Below are 23771 nucleotides of genomic sequence, written 5' to 3' on the forward strand. Positions count from 1 at the left end.
AGACTTGAAACCTGGAGACACATATGAAAGAAGATCAGATAAGAAAATAGTTTGTCAAATCTCTTAAGAGTTGAGAAGCTCCTGTTTATGAAGGGATTACACAGAATCACTTCAGTCTTAGTTTTTAAACCAAGAAGACGAGATGCTTTGCAAATTGATGACATTTAAAATAATTCTCTACCCCTCTGCATTTACTTTCTACAGAAACACAGCTGGAGGACATCCCTCAGTTCCCCCAGTATCCTCTGAGCTGCCCCTCCAGTCTGGCATCCTTGCTTTCAGAGCCTGTAGTGGTTCAGATAAAGGAAACTGCCAAAAGGCAATTTCACTCTGTTAACCCGAGGAAATAGGCAGACCTTAATTCTTGCTTGTAAAACTTCACTCATCCCACGAGAGAAAACCATCTATTATCTAAAAGGCACTTTACAGTTATCATAAGTAACTTTACTTGGCATTTTAGCAACATTGCTGGTATTTCCAAAGCCTGCTCTGATGTGACGTAACAGCATTTAATAAGATTATCATTTCACGTCAGCAATAAAATCCTTCAGAATCCAAGGCCAGCAAACCCTGAGGTAAGGAAATATTTCTTCTCTCCCAAACTATATCAAATTGCTTTTGTCAACAAAGAAGTTTTGTATGTACGATATATCTGCAGTCATATACCTAAGAATAAAGTCCTTCTCATTTCATCTTGCATCTCTGTGCATCTTTATTTCTAGCTTACTGATGTCTCCCTCCTCCTTTACTCCATTCAGTAAACCTACACAAGAGTGCTTGTTATCATCAACAACTCTTTTTGCGAAAAGGTAAGGATTTCTGGGCAGGACTACTGCTATTACTACAGGCTGCCTCCTAGGATTATCTGGACACTTCATTTACTGTAAATAATAGCACTAAGATGACTCCTGTGACAATCTTTGATATTCTCGTATTCTGTTTCTCACCCTAAAATATCTGACATGCAGGGAAGTGCTGTGGTCACTGGTGCCCATAGCAGGTTACGTAGATCTTTGAACACAAGAAATCTTCAGCATGAATACTCTCAGCAGACTGTGTTCTCCCTCCTAGACATGTACTCCAATGAAGCTGCATTTCTACTACACAAGAAAACTAGAAACCCCAACAGCAAGGACAGTGAAGTCATGGAAAACCTAGGATCACTTTGCTACTCCAGTTCCTTGAGACTTGATGTTGGGCCATTTTCAGCAACCAGAGTTTTCAGATTTTGGTGGAAGGAAATGGAAACATTTTTAGTGATCCTAAACTTGTATCTGGCCCATTCTCTGGCTCCTTTGGGAGAAGGAGAGAGTGGGAGAGAAAAAAAAAAAAGAGAGAAACCAGGACAGATCAGTGTGGCACTGGGACCTGTTTCCATTCCTGTTCCTACCCAAGGATGCAGAATTGAACTACTGAGAAGTGTAATGCCATTTAGGAAGGAAAAATGCTGACAATGAGAATGTTTTTAAGTCATAATTCCATCATAAATGTCTTGTGTTAATTTTTTTTGTTAAATCTTGAAGTCTCACTAAGGAGAGACTGAGTGAAGGAAAGTAAGGAATTGTTATTGGGAAGTTTTTTTCTTGTCTTTGCTCAAACTCCACATTTCTGTAGTGTTTATTATTGCAGCTAATTTACTGAAATCAAGAACATCCCTGACAGAGGTAAAAACCCTCAAGAAAGTCACTATGCGAAAGATATTTTCTTACTGCCATCACTACATTTCTCACTGTTGTCTCAGAAATGAGAATCTTCTAAGCATTTTCCCTTGGAAATGTAAGATTAGCTTTTTTTAGCTAGATTTTCCTGATTGACAGTGATATCAATAACATGGAAAAAGGGAAAAATTGCAAACTTCTATCTGTATATTTTAAAATGCTAATTTAAAGAGCATAACTGAGATTTCTAGAAAAAAAGACATGGAAAAGTCTTTTTTTGTGGTGCATATTTGACAGCACTTGTTTCTAGTCAAGTTTACTGGCTTTGTGGGTTTATAAGAGGATTAATCAGCTTCTTTCACCTTTCAAAAGGACTCCAACAAGTAAGAACAGAAGACTCACGGCTATTGTAACATCAGCTTACACAGTACCACCAGTGTAAGCTGGTGTTAACACCAGAAGAAGAGTCTCTTTGCAGAAGCATCTACACTGGGACAAGGGAGAAGCTGCAAGGCTGAAGACGGCTGTTATGCACTGCATGTAGGCCATCTGGAGGTCCTGCTGCAAATTTGAGGGCTCAGAAATTAGTAAAGTAGGTTGTGTGCAAAGTTCAAACTCCTTTCTGTGCATATGAATGCAGACATTGGCTTCAACTGTGTATTTGCATAGAATTTTTCTTCCTTTGGGACTGTCATATACACTTAAGTTATGACAAAGAATAGATTGTTTCTGAAGACGACTTACATTCTTTGGACATTCCCACTTCAAAGCACTTCTGTAGTCTGCAGTACTGGCAGCGATTTCTGGTAACTTTATTGATAACACAGTTCTTATCTCTATGACATGTGTAAACCATGTTCTTCTGGATACTCCTGCGGAAAAAGCCCTGAAATCAAGAAAAAAAAGAAATCAAATAAACCTTTGAGCTTCCCATAACTCTTAGAGACAGGCACTAGCATTGCTTTAAAATAACAAAATAAATTCAAAGTTATAATTGGAGTACGGCATCCTTAAAGACTCACTCTTATAATTGAATACTATTTTTTTTGCAGCATAAAGGCTCATCTCTTAAGTAAAAACTAATTAAATAATGCAACTGCAAGCCAAACTAAATGAAACTTAAACTAGTAACACCACTCAGGAAATGGAGCCCTAGATTTTTATAAGAAGGTTCAAATGGTAACTCAGCTGGGTAAACAATGCTTTCTTAATTGATCCACTTGGAAGTCAAATACTCATCCAACAACCAAGTCTCTCAGCCTAAAGATTCCATTTTTTATTATTATATTTGAATAACGTGTAGTCTGAATGCTGCATGTTAAGTGAAATAATTTGAAACCCAGGTCTTTTTGCTGTCTGAACTGCAGAAATTAATTAGGCTTCTGCAGGTGGAAGAGTTCCAGCATCAGGTTATTGAGTTGTGAACTTGTAAAAGTCACCAATTACAGCATTTTTCTTATTTAGATACAGCTGTGAAAATAATCATGTAATTATAATGATCTTGAACAGAAATTAGGGAGAACTAGAGGTCTGGTTTATACTCGAGGAACAACAATTGCCTGGATTCCTCCTTTGGCAAGTAAAAAACAGTCATAAATGGCAAGGTTAGCTGGCACAGAAAAAAAAGGCAAAACCAAGTTAATTTCTTTATCTGAACTAAAAAACAAGCTGTAGATAATATCATATAATAATGAAGAAGAAAAAAGAAAATTACTTTAAGCATTTTGGAGATCTACCCCCAGATATTCAGTGAAAGTATTTCTGTAGCAGACATCTGGACATTTGACAGTACCATTTAACCTTCTCACTCAGATTTTGAATGTCATTTCATCAAGTGCCATGGTCAAATTTCAGCCAACATCATGGCATTATGGAAGAATAGTTAGCAATCTAATAATTGTTGGAGGGCTTGAGAGGTTAAGACTCTTCAACCAGTCACATGTTTATACCCCACAGGGAAGTGGTAAACACGACGCCACAGATGATAGCTCTGTACCCACAGTGCGTGTGTCTGAAGATGTTAATCATGGTAAGCTATAAAACTGGCTCTTCTAAAAGGAATCACAGAGATATTTAAGTAGTTCAAAAGCCCCAAACCCTATCATTCAGAGTTAACTGAGAGAGTTTCTGGCCATACAATCAGGGAGTGGTAGGGCAGGCACGGTCAGTAAGGGATGGTCATAAATTCCTTGCACACCCAACATGCTATAGATGCTAACATTATGAAAATACCTCAAATTCACTCAGAACTGAAAAATGCCTCCTTAATCACGCAACCTCTGGCAAGAGTTTTCTGCTGTTCTTGCACAGGCAAGCCTCATCCTGAAGTTAACTTCACTGATTTAGAAGATAGTTAACAGAATCATCAAAGAACTAACCAGAAACACTTCACTTATGTCTTAAGCTACAGAATGCAGCAGAAGTATTTAAAGATTTGTTTGGATAAATAAAACCTTTAAAAGTTATCAATAGTACTGCTACCTTATATTCCCCACTTTGATCATTAACATTGCTTTAATGTTTGCAAGGGAAAATATGGAAGAGTGTACCTTTGTTTATTGCAGAGAAGAAAATTTATGCTAATATCTACATACAAGTTTCTTGCTTTGATATTCCCCTAATTGCAGTACCTGACTCTCTAGTAATTGATGATGCTAACTAAAACTGTGAGAAGTCCCTGACGTCTGCTACCGTTGAGTTCAACAGAGAGAAGCTGTGAACTGTCTTGATTCAAGGGTCTCCATGAGGCTTACTTGGTCACCATATCTTAGGTGGCAGGAGGCAGGGTAAGCCCAGACTGGAAACTTGCTCTGAAGTCATTCTGGTTTAATCCATTCCTAAACGCCGCTGACCAAATAAAACTCCTAACATCAGCCTGACATGGCAGGAAGCAGAAAGGCCTGAAAAGAACAAATATAACAGTTGTGCATCAACTGTCTCACCACACTGAACAACTGGAGTAATTTAATATAAGCAGCTCCCAGAGCCTCCCTGTTGCCTGCATGTTCCTTTGGGCATCAGCTGTCAGTCATCCACGCTCAAGCTACTTCAGGTTTACTGAGAGAGGAACTACTCAAAATTCAGAAGTCAAAAGTGTCACTCAATACACAGAAAAGGGTGAACGAGTTCCCCCAAATATACCTGTACCTCATCCAGTATAGTCAGAGGTTCATGTGATCCACTGAGTGATCATTTGTTCTCATATTTAGACACAGGCTCTTTTAACCTAGGGTCTAATTACAACCCATCACGAAGGAAAATAGAGAAGGCTACTTCAGTCCTTAGCACACAGAGTTGACCACAAAGCCAAACAGAAAAAGGCGATCTGACTTCTGCAGATGACAAGCATAAAGGATTCATGAACTCATTACTAATATAAAAGGCTTAAGAGAACAAACACAGAAAAAACAGATATCCGGGTTGAAATTGAGAGTTTCTTCAAGATCCTAAGCTCTCCAGGAAATATCCTACACAGAATGAAAGATTTAGAAGAGAGTATTGTGGAAGCTTAGACTGCTGTTTTACAAACTCTTTCACCTGCATCTGATGTTCCTCCTGGGCTTACTCACAAAACAGAAGGAAAAGTGAATTTGATAACGTAAAAGCTTTAATTTTAAAAAAGCTGTAAAGTGTTTATGCTCAAAACTAAGGACCTGTTTCTCAGAGACACAATCCTTAGGTACTTTTCTGCAAGACAACAGTGGAATACCATTTTTACTTTTATTTGTGGCAAGATCATCTTGAAACCTCAGCAGTCTGTCGCTAAAAAGATCTGAACTGTCTGGACATGCACTATGGAAAATGTGCAGATTATAAATACTTTTTTGTATCTTTGCATATGAAAGACAAAACAAAACCATAAAACAGGGAGCAATAGGCCATTCTTCAAGTACAAAATGGCAAGCAGCTTTTATGTAGCTCTGCAGCTTGGTTTTAAGAGCCGCCTCTACAAGCCTTGCACTGTGAGGACACAAGTGTGGGGTGGCACACAGCCCAGCAGGGTCATGCCCTGATAGTTTCCCAGATCTGAGGATAGCTCACAAGGAAAACCGCTATGCCAGAAACCTGCTCAGAACTTTGGGGACTTTTTTTCTCCCTCCTGTTTGTCTCACCTCAAGTGTCGGGTTTATGGTATTGGCCATAAACACAAGCAGACACACTCCAGGCATCTGAGATAGTGCACACATGGGGCCAGCCTAAGGCTTCTGGGATGAGCACAGAAGATGGTGATTTGCACACAGGTCCTGGACACAACAGGAAGGCAGTCTGCCAGCAACTGTGAAAAATGGCTGCTTGCCTCCAAAACTAAAGGGCTGCACCACTTCATTGCTCTGCTTGCTTGCACTGCGCTAAACAAAACCTAAGTACAATTGATGCTGAGCATATCCCCCAGCGGGTATGTGACAGGTTTGCACTTGACTGTGGCTCCTCCTCATCCCCAAAGTATTTGACTCATTGCCCCACTGAGGATGTGACAAACTGCCCGTGGCAGTGTGGCTTTCTGCTGATCCCATTTCACAGACTGCAGCAAGAGTGGGAATGAAACAGGACAGGAGGCTGCCTTTGCCCCTGCATAGGTACCTACACTTCACTTCTGTTGCTTCACTTCGCTGTGGGACACTGTAATGGGCCGTCTGGGAACCTGCTGCCCTGCAGTACAGAGAAGCCCAAGTAAACCACACCATGGCTGCCTTCCAAATAGCAGGGACCTGCACACCGTGTGCACAGTTCTTCAGGCTCCCTGTCAGATTAAGGTGGGAGGCTGACACCACCCAGTACTGCTTATATCCAGCTTGTTTGCTCTATGTTCGCTAAGAACTCTAGAACCACAGGATGGCTTGGGTTGGAAGGGACCTTAAAGATCAGGTAGTTCCAACCCCCCGCTGTGGGCAGGGCTGCCATCCACTAGATCATGCTGCCCAGGGCCCCATCCAGCCTGGCCTTGATTGTCTACAAAGATGGGGCACCCACAGCTTCTCCCAGCAGCCTGTGCCAGCGCCTCACCACCCTACAATAGCAAAGTTGGAAATGAGTCTACTTTTTGTCAAGTGACACGACTGAAACAGTATCTTTAAAAAACACAACAGAAAGTCTGAATGCAACCTAACCTTAAGATGTCAGAAATTTTGGAGACAGCAAACCATACAGTCATTGTTTGTATATCAATGGACTTCAAGTGCCTCTGGGTTTTTGGAGAATAAATACATTCGCCTCAAAAGGAATTTGTTCTGATCAATATTTACACGCACAATTTTTTAGGCAAATATTTGAGCATCTCTTCCAAATTAACACCCTGTGATGGGAGATGAGACACTCCTGTGCCAAAAAAACGAGCACAGATGATTCTTTGTAATTTAAAATGTGTTATGAATATAAAGACAAAAGGCTTCTGTGAGACATAAAACGTTACTGTGATACATAATTGGTTTTGACAGCACCTACAAAGTGCTTGAATTTCAAGTATAGGAACCTACCAAGACCTATCAGGAGCAGTGATTTGCTCTAATATTCCTTTTATCTGCAACTTTTGAAAGGAGCATAGAATTTGTGTTTTTATTTTCAGAAAGACAAAAAAAAAAAAAAAAGCTTCAGAAAAATCACACTTTTGAATTAATTCTGTTCTTCTGAGCTGCAGTTACTGGCAGCCCTTACACAAAGCATTTTGGACAGATATTTCAATTTTTAATCTCATCTTTTCCGCACACCATGCCGTGCTCCTCCCAGGCCCACCAATCTTGTTATCTTAATGGATGACAGATAGAGTATCACTCTGACCATGCCACATTAGGCGTCCTCATTTACCCAGCGCAAGGAAAAAATGCTGAGTATAAATTATTCAGAAATCTATTGTATCAGCGTGTGTTCTCTGAGCATTCACCACTGGCAGAGCAGACAGATTATTTTTCACTTTTAATTGTGTTGATATCTTATCTGCTGCACTGAAAGCAGAGAGGGATACGTGAAACCATATGTACCGAGCAGCAAATAAACCCAGTTTACTAGGCCTATTGCTTAAAACTAGATAACAGATTTAGTCAATGCAACTTCAAAACAATGCCAAAAAAAAAACCACTCTAGCCCATTCGCCACATATTTTTGTAGTTATCTGTTAGTGTGTCAAAAATTAAAGAGCTCCATACAGAGCAGCACTGCCTGCAGAGAACATTAACCATTTTGACTCTGTTTGGAATGCCATCATGCCACTGGTTATCTGAACACAAAGGAAGGCTTAAGGATAAGCCCTGAAAACGATGTTAAATATTCAAACAGATAAAGTCTTACAGAATTGTTAGCATGAACTGCTACTCTTACCTAACTGATAGGGAATCTATACCCATGTCTGTCCTTCACTGTCCAGTTGATTTCAGCAAGTCACATGACTGAAAGCTGAATTTAAGCATATCACGTGAATGGATCATTTGGTCTCAACAGCTTCTTAAAAATATTTTGGCAGCAGAGAGCATGCCAACTCTTATTCACAGATACAGCAAGCTTACAAGTTGAAAAACTGCACTGCAAGCGATAGGGTAATCAGCAGAGGAGGGCTATTGCTAGCTCAATCTGTTTAAACAGCCTGCTCAGTTCATCTGGTTCAGCTTTGATTACCCCCAAATACAGCCAGCCTGCTATGACTCCTGCAGATTTAGAGGCTATTCTTTGGTAAATTTGCAAAATGAGCTTCTGAATGAAGTGTACTGATACTTTACCCTAAAAGAAACAAAGGAATAGGAAAGGCTTTTCTGTGTTATCAGTCATTCATAAACTCAGACGGGAAAACCCAGCTCAGGACATACCTGAAACTTCTGCTACCAGCTTAACCGTGACACAGGGGACATGTAAATATGTACATTTTCACAGAATAAACTTGTTTGTGATACATAGCTTCTTTTCAATCTATTTATCCTAGTCATTCAAGTAACCCTCTATCCTTGCCAGCCCTGTGAAACAGGTAAAAATGGTTAAGTAAAAAGTGGGTGACTGAAAAATAGGTAAGAAGGACAAAGTTCCTGCTGCCTCTGAAGCATCAGCAAAGACATTTAAGCTCCCAGTGATCATATCTGCACAAAAGAACTTTGCTTTACGTACAGGGAATTGCACAGGTATATTCAGGAACTGAATTTGATTTGCAGTATTTTTATTACAAGAGGCAGCAGCCAAGGAACAAAACCCACCTTTCTTGTAGGATCGGTGGGCAGGTTAGGGCAGAGAAAACACAATTTTTTAGTAGTTAATAAGCACTAATTGCTCTGAAAGGCCTTGATAACACGCAGTCCCATTAGTAGAGCTGCATAGGAAGGCTTATGAAAGACCTAAAAAAACACAGCATATGCTGTTAAGTGATTCTGTACTGTATAAAAGGCTGTAAAATGGCTGCAACAAGAACACGAGATCCCACAAATAATGAAAGCTGCAAAAGCAGCTATCTAAAAGGAAGCTAAAATGAGCAAATTCTTAGCTGCACAGCACTTTTCCGGGATGTCTGCACTGTCTATCATGCTCTGGAAGTCACGGCTTTTAGAATAAACAAATTAATTGTCTGATATTGTGGCTGGAAACCAGCGCCTGCACAAAATGGAAGCAGCTACAACAATAAGTAGAGGAAGGCTTGCTGCCAGGAAGCCCAGAAATTGTGCTGATTATGTATGTCAGGGTAGGACAGCCAGATCTCTGCGGAAACATGAATAAACACTGTTCCATGTCCATAGCTTGTAGGGAACACCTAGTAAACATAGCTGGCTGGCAGAAAAGGGGCTGGACACAGTTTCCATGCCAGCCCGCAGTGGGAGTGTGCTGTATTATATGGTCCTGGTTGTTTTTTTTCAGCAGGAATTCAAGTATCACTTTATCTAGCCACTTATTCTGCAGATGAGGAGCAGTCATAACCTTCTGCAGCCAAAGGAAAAAGCAACATTTGCTACTTGAAGTAGGGATTTTTTTGACTAACAGAACCTGAGGCACTAACATACAGGAATACACACTTGTGGGCCTATGAGCAAATACCAGAGGGGGAAAAATGGTTATTCTCTTTTTCATTATGTTTATACAAATAGAAAAGGCTTTAGGGTTCCCTCATTTCTTAGAAAGTGAAAAGGCCTTGGTGGACAGGGACAGGCAGATGAGAGATGTTCAGTGAGTCTGAAACACTTCCACTAGCAGAAAGCAGCTCCTGACAGTGTGACCTCCAACACAGGCAAGGAGTGTAAAGGAGAGTGATCTGCCGTGAAGCGTGCGCGGTTCATTCATTCGGCTGCAAGCTGCAGCCAGCAAGGGTACAACGGTATCCATAAGCCTACCCACGGATTTCTCCACGACTTCGATTTTCATTGAACTCCTGACCTTTTTAGCAAACATGTCAAAGTCTCCAGACAGAACAGTCATCACCTTGGAACAATAAGTAAAGGGGAAAGAACTGCTTAGGTTTTCTGCTTCTCCACTTCAGCAACTGAAAGAGAGGAAAGAGCTGTATGCACTTCCATCTGCTTTCTTCAAATGTTAAAAAAAAGATGAAATGTATACAATTAAAAAGTTACAGTTAACTTCCTTTCCGTAATGTCTGTGGGATGATTTTTGGCCTGCTAGGAAACTCCAGATGGGAAGTGTAATGAATATAATTTGATATGAGTAAGAGGAGATCAAAGAAACATTTTTCTGAGTGGCAGAGCACTGAGTTACTTCACACGGTTCAGTGCAGAACTCAGGAATTAATTATAGCACTTTGCTACTTTCTTCTGTTTTTGTTTATGCAAATCAATTTCCCTCAACCTAATTTGTGGAGGACCAGACCCCTAACCCAATAGAACCATAAAATATCACTCGGATGGTCGTACAACTGGCTAGCACTTATCCAAAAGGATATATGTGTTGTTAAGTACTCATCTTTTTTTTCTTCCCCCCCCCTTCCCCTTCAGTGCCTCAGGATTTATACCACCAATTAAGACAATAATGAGTGCCCCAGGTTGACCTCCTAGGAACAAGAATTAATTAAGCGTAGTATTTCTTGGTAAAGAATGACACTTTTCCAAACCCTTGTATGGAAGCACAGTATCAGGAAAGACTTTCTAAGTAGTTATCCCGCAAACGTATGACAGATTTTGGTTTATTCTCTTAATTCAGGTCTCTGTTTTATCTGTGTATGGTTCGGGGGTAGTGGGAGCAGGGGAAACCATCTTTCAAGAACAAGGTCACATTTTTCCTAGACATACATGGCGTTTCTTGAATAGAATACAAAGAGAAGAATTTAAGCAGCAGCCAGCCTAACAAAACAGCAGTCCCCTCGGTAAAAACAACTGAAAAAAATCCCCACCAAGCTCTACTCGTGCGGTGACATGCAGAGTCCTGCAGTGCAAAGGACAAGGAAAAGGCTCATGTCAGCTGTGCAATTACTATGCTGCAGTTACTTATAAGTGTTTCTCAGGATCAAGCACTCCATTTACCTGCTGGCAGAGATGGAAGTATGTGAAGAAAGGGCAAGCTCAGACAAAAACCTACATGGGAGAAAAGAGGTATGTGCATGTTGCAAGGAAATTCCCCGCATGGGTGGGCTCCTGCCTCCTCCTCCCCTTCCAGACTTAACCAAGAAGGCTCTCAGCATTCCCACCCATACTTGGCATTGCAGTTATTTATAGATATGGGGACTTTCACTAATTGCCAATCAGAAAGAAAAGGAATAATCTCTGCCCTTCTATGCCACCTGAAATCACAGAACCACAAAAGCATAAAGTGGCTTGGGTCGGAAGGGACCTAAAGATCATACAGTTTCTCCCCCTCCACAGTGCGCAGGGTTGTCGTCTACCAGCTCAGGTTGTCCAGAGCCACATCCAGTCTGGCCTTGAACCCCTCCAGGGATGGAGCATCCACAGGTTTGGGCAATCTGTTCCAGTGCCTCAACACCTTCTGAGTAAAAAAAAATTCCCCTAACATCTAACCTAAATCTTTTAGTTTGAAACCATTCTCCCTTGTCCTATCACTATCAGATGATGTAAAAAGCCATTTTCCCTACTGTTTCTAACTTTTCTTTGAGTATTGCAAAGACTCTTCTTGATGTCTTCTCCAGACTGAACAAGATCATGTTCCTCAGCCTTTCTTTGTTAAGAGAGGTGCTCCAGCCCTCTGATCAACTTTGTGGCCCTTCCCTCCCTCCATCAGCTCCACATTATTCGTGGGCAGGGGATCCCAGACCTGAATGCAGTACTCCAGATGGGGACTTAAAAGGGTAGAGCAGAGAGGGACAATCCCCTTCCTGTCCCTACCAGCCACCCCTCTTTTGATGCAGCCCAGGATACTGCTGGCCTTCCAGGCTTCAAGCAGACTTCACCCATCTGAAGTTGAATGCTCCAGCCTAAATTTGCCCCTGGTCCAGCTGCACCACCCTGGGTGCACCTGCTGCAGGCTGCCCATGCAGCTTGCCTCTATCCTTCATACCCAGCAGCTTTCTATCGGCTTTGTCCTGAGAGGAGTTTTAATGAGTTTCCAAGGAAGGACATATGAAAACAAAGCAAAAACATTCAGAAGAAATGACAAAGATGTAAATACGCCAAAGTGAAGCAGATGTCTTGAACATTATGCTTCTTGGTCAGTTTTCCATGCATCCATCTGAATGGCTCATCAGCACGTGGTCATTATCTCCTCACCATTTCTTCTGCAAGCAGTTTTGACAACTGATCTCTAAACAAATACAATGCATGAAATGCCCTGAAACCTGGCTGGCAGTATCTTGTACTTGCTGCTTCACCCACATTTGGAAACAAACTCTGCTAATGCAGAATGACCCTCTAAAACTTTGTAAAATGCAGAGTTTAGCAAAACTCAGCTGCCTGGAGACTAGAAAGTAGAGTTCAAGTAAACACCCAGAAATATTTAAGTCTGGCTCTTCAGTACTGGCAGTAGTGAAGGAAAATTACCTTTCCACACGGCAGCTGAAACTCATTACTGAAGGCGACAGCAGAGAGATGAGTTGGAGCTGGAACAGCCTTGCAAAGCCACCAGGTCTAAGGGCAACATGGGGGGCATATGCCTCTGCTGCTCCTAATGTGCTCAGAGTATGTGCACACTCCACAGTGCGGCTGCCACCTATTTCTTCATTACACTGAGCAGAAAATGGAGTCAGGCGATCACTGTGAGCAGAATCTGCACTGCTGGTGCTGGATGGCAGCATACAAGCTAGTGATGGCAGTATGGAAAAAGAGTCTGAGGAAGGTGGATGAATCCCCTCTGTGCAAGTGCAGGGCAGTGGAAACAACTGGCTATCTCATCCATGCTGTGGGGATGAGGATTCACATGCTAACCACAGACAGGCATCATGTTGTACAAAAAGTGGAATAAATGATGCTGAGATGCTGGAAAAGAAGGGTCCACACCACCTCCACTGTGCCCAAATTGGGCATTGCTGTTTGTTCAGGAACACAGGGATGTGAGAGCGAGCCCTGGCTGGAACAGGGCAGTTCAGAGTGCTCTGTCAACGAGAAAACACGACCTTTGGGAGGCGAGCGAATGGACTGCGGCTGATTAATCTAACACAGGAAAATCTTAGCAAGATCTTTTCCTGTTTTCTGCCTCCCCTGCCAGACTCAAACAGAGAGCTTCTATAATCACAAGACGATCATTCTTTCAATTTACAAAAATCACATGGAATAGAGCAAGATAAAAAGTCTTTTTAGGAAGCTCATCCATGTGGCTCCTGGGTGCTGCTCTTACATCTCTCCAGCTCACTTAATGCTCTCTCTCTTGCCATGAAAATAATAATTAGTTGGTTTTTTTTTTTTCATATATGTATATTTTTTTCCTGAAAGTACATGTCACAGTTGCTGTGCATCACCAAGGGTAAACTGTAAGATCGTAAGTGCTGGGCTGCAGAATATACCCTAAAATCTTCTGCTTCAAAGTTCCTAAATGTGGAATGTGGCCACACTTTTGTACCAGCAGAAAGCACACGAGGGTCACTGAACACTCTGAAGAGATATCCTCACCATTTGCATGCATTTATCATACATACAGAGCTCAACATGAAGCCAAGTACCCTGGAGATGGGAGAACCCTCTTCTTTACTGCGAAGACTCAATCCAAGAGCAATCAGCCAGGGCACTCACAGCAATCAGCACAGTGTTATACCAGAGTTACAAATCTCCAATTTACTTGGTAAGAACATGGACTGAGGGACAAGGAACTGGTTGCAGCTGACACTGAAGAGTCCCATCCAATCATCACTATTAAAGGAAGTCTGAAGCAGGAGCAAACTTCCTCCATAAGCACTTCACAAGCCCTGCTGCAGCCCATGGCAGGCAGCCTGCTGGGCCCAACATGGCCCCGGGGCTGGAAGGGAACAGCAGTCCCAAGGGTTGGCTGTAGCTACAGCCCCTCAAACCTGTGGCTTTTGGCACAATTCTAGTCTGCCTTCTCACCTAGCAATTTATGTATCCGTTATTCTGGACACGGGATCCAGAGTCAATATACCTTTTCCCCTTTAAACACAGGTATTATGATATAGTTTTTATTGCATCGTAACTTTTCCCACTGAAATATATTAAATGAGAAATTTTAAGCATGGACATGTGAAATCATAAGGGACTTTATAGGCAAAAACCTGTTCCTACTTCTCAGCTGTCTACTGATCTGTCAAAACTGCAACTGCTATGTATTATTGAAGGAAAGAAGGGTTTATGAGTAGAGATCATGAATATTTGGCAGAGCAGCTGCAGTAATATCTGAATTAAACATTGACTATATCAATATACCCAGTTACAGAATTGTATGTGTGACTTCTTTAACGCTACAAGTTTTTTTCTGCGGTGCATTGAGCTGCATCTCAGATGTCACATTGACAAGTGAGTCCTGTGTATGGAAAGTCCATGTGAAATGACCAAAATAACATAAAATGTAAGGGGCACAGTGTCTGTGTATGTAGTTTACAGTGAACTCAAGAAATGAAGCACTGATACTTAAGGACTGTAGCAGTATGAAGATCCAGAGAAGCAAAGAAAGCTGCATGGCTGTGATCTTAAACTTTAGCAGCTTCTGATAATAGAAAATTTAGAACAGTTTTTTTTCAGTAATGGATTCTGGGGAGGTGAAAGAGTAGAATGTATGCAACAGACAACTTACAGGACTCATAAAGCTTCCTTTACTGTAAACACCAAATCTTGGAAAACCACATCCTGTTGGCTTTCCCGGGATAGAACAAGACTGCAATTTCACAAAGCTCTGCAAAGCTGAGCAGCTCTGGGATCCAGGCTGAAAATTCAACTGCACTCCATTCCCAGTAGAGGCTAAAGAAAATACCCCTTTAGGAAATTTCCTCAAAGAAACACTTCATTCGGGATTAGAAAGACCCTCTGTTTCCATTAGCGGGTCAGTTAGTAAGCGCAGAGAGCAATGGAAGGTCACTTTCTGAGGCCGGTCAGAGCACTGCTGCAAACTGGGAACCTGACTGCTTATGGACAGGGTGATGGTTTACAATAACCAGAAAATACAGATAGGCATATCTTTCAAAATAAACTCAGTAAGGAGCAAACTAAGAGCATCTGGATGTATATTTAACACGTAAGTAAACAGAATTAGATAACAAATAATCCCATTTGGTACACTTACGAAACCCATTCATTTTGGATTTAATTCTCTTTCTAAGACGCGCCAATCAGAAAATCTTTAAGTATACTTGGTAAGAAAAATGTAAACAGCAGCTTAAAAAGTTGCTTAAAGCAAGCAGAACAGTGACCCCAACCACCTCACCAATGCTGAAGTCAACACTCAGCCAGAGCCAAACTCAGCAAACTCTTCTAATCTCCCCACTTATTCCAGAGAAAACACTGGAAAGCAATGCACTTTACTGTGGGCTTCAGCAAGCTACCAAAACTAAATTCAACAGATTGATTGCTTGTCTCTCCTTCTCTATCAATGTCTCATTATGCAATTTCATTTTTGAAAGTTCCAAATTAAAAAGTGAAATCTAGTTCACTGTAATTTTACAAGTCTGTGCTTGCTGCTCAGTAAGCATAAATAAATAATGTGGCATACTGCAAAAACCAAAAGGCTGTTGCTGTTAATAGAAATTCTCAAAATATTTCATTTTTGGGATGCTTACTCATATACGCATATTCCCTTATCAGCTGCATTACCTCTGTAAATAATACTTTTAAAGAGAACAGTATAAAATGTTGTGTTGCATATGGTGAAAAACTGATTTATTTTCCACACTGTAACAAATTTCTGGGCGAGCACAGGACAGCCTGTACTCCACATCTATAATTCAAGGCCACATGTTGTTCCTAAATTAAAGGAGAGTTATGAAGCAGATTAAGATGGTGAGAACACATTTTTCCCCCACTCTAGTGAAGGAAAATGCAAAAGTAAAATCCATTAGACTCTACTTACAGAAAAACACACCCTGTACTGGTTGCATAAAAATTGCCGGACTTCCTTAGAAAGAAGTCATACCAGATCAAATCACAGCCCACCTGCTGCTGACACTTCCTGTCAATATGTCGTGATGTGATTTGCATAGACAGTACTTTTACACCTACATTTAATTTACTTAATTTGGTTGTAGTTGTTGGAAGCCAGGTATAGGCTATGAGCCTGGTGTGAGCTTCAGCTCTCAGCCATATCCTAGTAAGCCAAAGAGCCACTGGCAGTAAAGGATGGCCAGAAATGTGATAAACACACTCATGGGGTTTCAGTACCTACCTCAGCTATGAGTCGATCACAGTAAAAGGCATATGTGCATACAGATTTCAAATTTCTTCTTTTTATGGTATGGATTTTTGGGTATGGAAAGGAACAGACACTGATGGAAGAGTAAGACTTGACAGTTTGTGTTTAATAACAATTTGTAGCTGTTCTAGACGGGACAAAGAACCTACGAAAAGATGTGCCAAGGTCAGCACGCATAAAGGCTACATTTCTGTTAAGGAATACTCCAGGAGAGAGCCATAGATATATAACAGAACAGTCCTCACCCACAGCAGCTAACCATTCTGGCTTCTACAACTATCCAGACCTGTTACTGGAGATGGCCAAAGGATGGCTTGCCAAGTTGTAACCAGCAGGCGTGCTGGTTGGCTCAGCCAAAGTCCTTTGGGGTATGCAGAATTTCAAAGCAATGCCCCAGACTCTGTCTGGAGCCATTTAATTTACCACATTTTGAAGAGTCAGATGCTGTTCTCCTTTTATTGACTTCATCAACTAGGACAGGAATTTTGCATGGAAAAAGAGTGCAAGACATAGTCCAAATGATTGCATGTCACTATTGTGACAGCTTATGCCAAATAAGAGAGTAGCTTCCAATTCCTGTTTCCACAGGACATTAGCCCTCATGCTAGCAAATAACTGGAACAGCATGGTTAACACAGTTATAAACTAATTTGGGATAATCTCTGCACTTTTATAGCATCAGCATCGCTGCCAGAAACGAATTAAAATAATTAGTAAAAACAACTATATTCTCACAGCTTAACATGAACCTCTGGTCTGTGACTGAGGATAACTGGTACCCAGTGCAGCAGAGCGTCAGACATATAATCCATGACTCGAACCCAAAGCACTGGAAATCAAATACAACATTCAAATACTCTATGTATAATTTTTCTCATCTGTCATGGTTGGCAATTAGTATTATTTTTTCTTCTTTTTGTGTCATTCACAGAAGCCAGAAAAGGATTTTAAAATATATGGTAGCACAAAACATTTGTACCTGATCCTGTCCTTTTTATGCCTAAACTCCAGGTACTGCATTTATATCACTTGCAACTCCTTCAGCATCTTCTTGCACATGGTCCTGCTTCTTGCAACTGGCACTGCCTACTGCAAACAAATAGCTCTGAGCATTGCTATGCTGCAAAGTGCTCAGGGTTTAGGATCAGTTGGTATTAACAGTATGCAGAAACATAACTCAAAATACATTTTTCATCTTCTGAAAATGATAGTTGATATAGCTAAAACTAGGAGCAATTTTCCATGATTTGAGGAATTTTTCATAGCTGTGCATGAGTGACAGCATGCATCTCTACTGCCTGCACTGTCACTTACTAATGCAGCTTAAATGGAGACGAATACAGCTTGATCATTCAAGCTGATCTATATTTTTCTTTGAACTGATGGAAGCTTTTACAATAGCATTACTGCAAACAATATTACTTCTTTCCCTGATACAAATCATATGCTTTCTGTAATCAAACATTTGAGGCTTAGAAAAAAAGCACTTTCAACTTTCTGTTTCTTACTCTTTCTTTCATTTGTAGGTGATTACAACATACCAGGAGAAAAAACAAAACACAAGCAAATTATAGAACATTGGCAAACTCATTTTAAGATGTTTGTTTTTATTTTTAGTGCTAGGTAACTCAGAAAATTTGATGTCTGGATCCTTAATTTCCAGTAAAGGGGCATAAATACAAGCAAAAATGTGATTACATTATAGCTGGAAGCTAACATGTGCAGAAGTGTGGATATCAAAAGAAATGCTGCTTAAGATCTCTCTACAGTACCAGAACTGCCTAAAATAATGCACATCTGTCCTCATATGATGCAATAGGCATTACTAAAAGAAAAAGGCATCTGTCTTGAAGGATACTGTTCCATAAACAGAACACTGATACAACAGTCCCTAAAATATTTTAGGCCACTCATCAGCATTTCCTGCAGACTAAAGCATATCCTTGCCACTCAACTCTAAATAAATCAAATCAAAACACTTTCCACTTTCAGTCTGTATAATTTTGTACATTAGTTGCTGACCCACAATGGCCATAGATTCATGGACTGCAGCAGGGAAACCACAACAGTCTGAGAGTCCAGAGGGACAAAACCATGGAGGACATCCTGGATAATAAGATACAACTTATTATTTGGGTACCTAACCAAGTGGCTCATGGGGACAGGCTGCTTCAGTGCAGATCTAATTTAGATGCTCTGAATGACTCAGCAGAGGAAGTTCTCTCTCTCCACTGACAGGAGAGAATCAGAGCTAAACCTTCCAAGTTAGGTAACTGATTTTGGTCGCCCAGCTGAGTGATGGGGCTAACTCCCAGTGCACTGGTATGCAAGTAGTGAAGGACTAACAGTGTGACAGCTTTTCTCCCACATGGATCAGCAAATTTGGGTAAAGCAAAAACTGTTTAAGTTTTTTCCCTTCCCTTCCCTTCCCTTCCCTTCCCTTCCCTTCCCTTCCCTTCCCTTCCCTTCCCTTCCCTTCCCTTCCCTTCCCTTCCCTTCCCTTCCCTTCCCTTCCCTTCCCTTCCCTTCCCTTCCCTTCCCTTCCCTTCCCTTCCCTTCCCTTCCCTTCCCTTCCCTCATATGTGTGCCTTATCTTTTTTTTTTTTTTAAGTTAGTCCTACAGAATTATTGACCTAAATTTCACAGTTTATATCAATGGCTATTCTCCAAACTGCTTTAAATCTTTGCAATTAAAAAAAAAATAAGCGTTTGAGTCAGGAAGGAGTCATAGCTAAAGACCCCCAAAAATATGGTGGCTACCCTTTTAATTTAATGATCCTACATTAGGTGCATTTTCTTATGAAGATTCTGATGTTATTCTTTTACGATAAAAGATAGTCTGTGAACACTCAGAAGATAATTAGTTTTTTCTGCATTTTTGTCCATTTTTGGTGTTAGCACCAGCAATGGGCAGAGTGGCACCTTGATCGTTCAGGCAAAACTGTTGGACCATAAACCTTCTGTCTTATTGCATTCTTTTCTCTTCGGAACTCCTCTGGGTATCTTTGCTGCTCACTGAATTCAAACCAGAAATCCAGGCAGGGCTGCCAGCAGAGGAATGCTGTCTTTTAAATGCTCAGAACAAGGGACAAGGCTTTAGGAGACAGCTGAATTTGCCAGAACATCGGCTTCTCCTCATTGCCCACACAATGATGGCATTGTATGAGAAACCATCCCACCACACTCAATCTCTCTTTTTGCAAACCCAGCTACAATGACGAGTAAAGTTAGGCCCAAAGAGTTGAGCATTCAGTGGCAGCCCTATAACCACTTGTACCAGCTGGATAAATCCAAGTTGCTCATTTTGTATGGAATTTGTTTGCATGCTATCTAGCAACACTCAGAGACCAGGAAAAAAGAAAGATTTTAGAAGTCTTCGACTGAGGTCATAAAGCACACAAATTCCAAAACACGCCTCTGAAATGCCTGACAGTTTACAAAATGGAAAAGCTGTAAATAAGTTTAATATTGTAAATGTGTTGTATTTTACACATAAAATGATGGGTTGGCTCTGGAATTTCTACAGAACACAAGAGCACTGTGAAGATAGGCTTGATTTTGAGATTTCAATATATACAAAGCCATTAGCAGGCTACAGTGCACATCAGCCTTTTGCACTGTGACACTCAGCTGAGTGTAGATCCTGCGACAAGTAGGACAATGTGTTGTGTGAGTTACAGAGCAGATCAGAAATATCATGACATGATGTCTGAAAAACAGAGATGGAAATCTGCATCTGCAGCAGCAGTCAGCAAAGCAAGAGCCACAACAGGTACAGACAGTAAGGGAAGAAGGTAGAGCGGGGAGTAGCTTAGGAAATTATCCATGGGCACGTGACAGCCAAGAGAAGTTTAAAGTTTCCACTGTAATGTTTCCCTTGTTCTCCAATGGAGCATCTCAATGTCATAATGGCCAGTTACAGCTCTCCAAAGGCTCATGGCTAGAAGGGTCTCTGTTGAGTACACGCCCTTCATTAGAAGAATACTGCTTTTGGCTCACAGGGCACTGGACTACTATAAAACAGTTCAGTATCTGATGCTTTTGGGACAGAAAATTAAGGAACTGAACCTCAGGGAACAGCATCAGCAAATGGATAAAAGTAATTTTGGGGGGAGTGGGGAGGGGTGTGCCATTAAATAAACAGTAAACTAAGTAAGAGGAGACTGTAAAGAGAGCCCTGAAAACCAAGAAAATGAAAGGCTGCTGAACCAAAGGTAATAATAAACCCAAAATCTCAAGGACAGAAAGCTGTCTCTTTGCAATAGAAGGAGATGCTAATGATTATGTTGACGGCAGCTTCACAGCAACTCAGAGCAGAAAGGCAAAGGAGGAGCAGACAGAAAACCAGAAGAAAACTAAGGGAGAGCTATCACAGAAAAACAAAAGGAACAGGGCCCCAATTAGAGAGAAATACTGTATGAGAGGAGTTTTCTATTTGTATTTCCCAGGAGAAACAAGACTGCCAGGAATTTGAAAGGAAAGGTAAGTAAGTCAGGAAGCAAAAGGGCTTGAGAAAAGGATCTCAGATAAGAGGAAAGTCCAATGCAAGAGGAAAAATCAAATGAAGGTAAAGTCTAGTAAATCAGGTGCAGAAAGAAATGTAACACAGCGATCAGTAAGTAAGGTTACATCTCCATGTCCCATCATATTTTGAAATGTTGGTCAACTGCAGTGAAATTGCAAATACTGTAAATATTTGCAAGAAAATGAAGTCCTTTTGAAAGTGCATAGAAATATGTGTTCAGGAAAAGGAAAAAAAAAATGTATGTGTTTGTTAATGAGAAGAACGGCTATAACATGAATTCTTATTATTATTTTCTGACTTATCAGAGAAGCAGTGTGAAACTACAACACTGTGCTGAGCAGAAGCCTCCAGTGGAACTTGTACTTTCCAATAAACCAGGGTTAACCAACTGAAAAACAGAGATCCATAGAAAATGAGACTTCTCCAACAGTGATGGTCAATTATAAGCATTTATTGAAACTCACAAAGTAACTGGATAGATTTTTGCACAAGGGCAAAGAGAAGTGAGAAGACAGGACTGACAGCTGGAACGGAGGGTGAAGGTAGACTTGGGTACAGGTGGGAGCTTCGGTGGTTAGAAAGCTGCAAGGAGGCAGCTTTCGCGAGGTACAGGAGCAAACAGAGCAAAGCTAAAGGAAAATAAACTAAGCAGTCTAAAAGGACTCTAAAAGAGTGATGTTCTTTGGAGAAAAAAGTAGAAACTGTCAGCATAAACATTTCTGCTGCTCTGCATCTGCATCTCTTCTGCTGTTATCTAGCACATCCCTTCTGTTGATCTGAAAGCTCAAACAGCTCTGAACAGCAAACACAGCACTTGACTGCCCATTGGCTGGCTCACCATGTTATTTGCCAGCCCTTGGCATTCACTAAAGGAAGGTGATTCAAAAAGTGGCACAAACTTCTAAAATCCTAGTCACACATGTTGAAGAGCTAGTGTCAGCTAATCCAAATATTAACAGTCTTAAGCAGTCACATTACTGATTTGGAATCCTATTTGTTTCTTGTACACTTGGAGGCTTTATATGTAATTCATCTCTTAAAAAAAAAAAAAAAAAAAAAGGAAAGAAAGAAAGAAAGAAAAAAAGCACTGAAAAAACCTACATCTACTGCTAACTGCTGAATTATTCCATTCTACAAATTAGTAAATAAATGAACACAATTTTGTTGGTGAATGGCAGTGAATAACAGCTACTACCTTACAAGAAGGATTTCTTCATGTATTTTGACAAGTGTGGTCTTAATTATTTACGAAAACACTTTGCAGTATGCCAATAAAAGCCCCACCGTATATCCTAGTGTATTTTTTAAAACTAATCAAGTCTTATGAACGCGTGACCTTTCTGCCACAGTCTGCAATTACACTTGTGCTTAGAGTAAATCTGAAGGTGAGCAAATGACACCAACATTTGTGTGTTAGCATCTGTGTATGATGAGACCCCCCCATTAAATGAAATCAGGTGGGTCATATTCTTACCATAGCTTTTCTCATAATTCAATAGTTCTGTGGCATGTAAAAGAAACAGATACAGATAATATCCAAGGAAAACCTCAATATGAAGGTTATTCTTCAATATGAAAAAGATATTCTAAAGCAGAAATGTATTTCAGTGGTTACTTTCAATGTCTCAGTATCTGAGGTTATAAAACAGAGGGAAAACCAGATTCTCATCCAATAGTTTTCTGCCTAAAGACACAAACCCAGAACTATGATATATTTAATGTCACTACAAAAGGCCAGTGGCATGGAAGACGTTGCAGGTTGAAAGGATAAAGTAAAAATGCCTAACTAACTGCACAGTATCTGAAGGTGTTATTATTCTTGATACAAATAAACCAGCAAAACATCTTATACTACTTATTCTAGTAACTTTATTAACATGTACACAGCTATCATTTTCATTAAGCCTTAGGATCTTCAATGCACTAAGCACTAGATAACTATTCTAATCTGAAGGATTAAAAGTACAGATATTATGTCTAGTTATTAGAAAAGAACATCATGTCAGGGTACCATAACTAAAAAAGACAACCACGAGACCACTTGTGACATATCTTTTCTTAATCACTTTTTGCACTACATTTTTCCTTGCACACATGCCGTTCACTGTGTATTCATTTAACTACACCATATATACATGGTTTCATTGATATTGCTTCTCTGATATGTATCTCATCTTTAAATATATCCTCTACTTTGGAATTGCATATCATATTACTGCATCCTACGGAACATTCATTCATACTCTGACAATCATGGGACTAGAAAGTAGCTAGTAGATGTGCCAGCACTGCCAGATTACATTTTGTGAATGCCATTCTGCTAATCTTCAAACTCCCAATTTGATTTGAAATTAGTTAGTTAGACACTGCCAAAAATTTCCAGATAATCAAGTCCTTCTCTCACAGAAAAAGCAAGGCTCAGAGCAGACAGTGACCATATGAGTTCTCAAGGTACAGTTATAAATGGATAATGAAGAGCCTTACAGCATTATCACTTTTTATTTGATTAACTCTGCATCTGCAACCACATTCTGATGTTAGTCAGTGCTTATGGAACCCCCTGAAAGACGTACATTGGCAGGAGTTACAGAGGAAAAGAATTCCAGGAACGATGGTCATTTATTTGGCTTTACTCAAGGATCAGAATTAATTCACACAAGCAACTTCATTGCCTAGCCCCTCCCAAAACCAAAATGCATTACTATAAAAAGAAAGGGAGACAGTGGCACTTACCTTACATCCCTCACAAGCACTGACACCATAGTGATATCCAGATGATTTGTCTTGACAGACAAAACAGGGCTTGTAAACACGCGGGGGTGGAAGAGGTGAAGGAGGGCTTGGAACAAGTTCCTCAGAACTGGTGCTCTGAGTTTCAACTG

The 23771-nt window shown here is 40.5% G+C and overlaps 1 protein-coding gene across 17 annotated transcripts in view; it reads right to left on the reverse strand.

Moving 5' to 3' along the window:
- The window catches only part of RARB (retinoic acid receptor beta), a 322222-nt gene that overhangs the window by 56439 nt on the left and 242012 nt on the right, over window positions 1-23771 (reverse strand). For 14 of the 17 annotated variants that reach the window (XM_085538374.1, XM_085538377.1, XM_085538372.1 and 11 more), the window contains 2 exons: window positions 23623-23771; window positions 2403-2544 (listed from right to left, as the gene is read on the reverse strand). In XM_085538374.1, coding sequence (XP_085394500.1) covers window positions 2403-2544; window positions 23623-23771 — 291 coding nt within the window. The remainder of the gene's footprint in view (window positions 1-2402; window positions 2545-23622) is intronic. The other 3 variants (XM_085538375.1, XM_015853905.3, XM_015853907.3) reach the window with 1 other exon arrangement.

Source organism: Coturnix japonica, chromosome 2 (assembly GCF_054131305.1).
Source record: "Coturnix japonica strain WE chromosome 2, WE-NBRP24, whole genome shotgun sequence".
Lineage (NCBI taxonomy): Eukaryota > Metazoa > Chordata > Aves > Galliformes > Phasianidae > Coturnix > Coturnix japonica.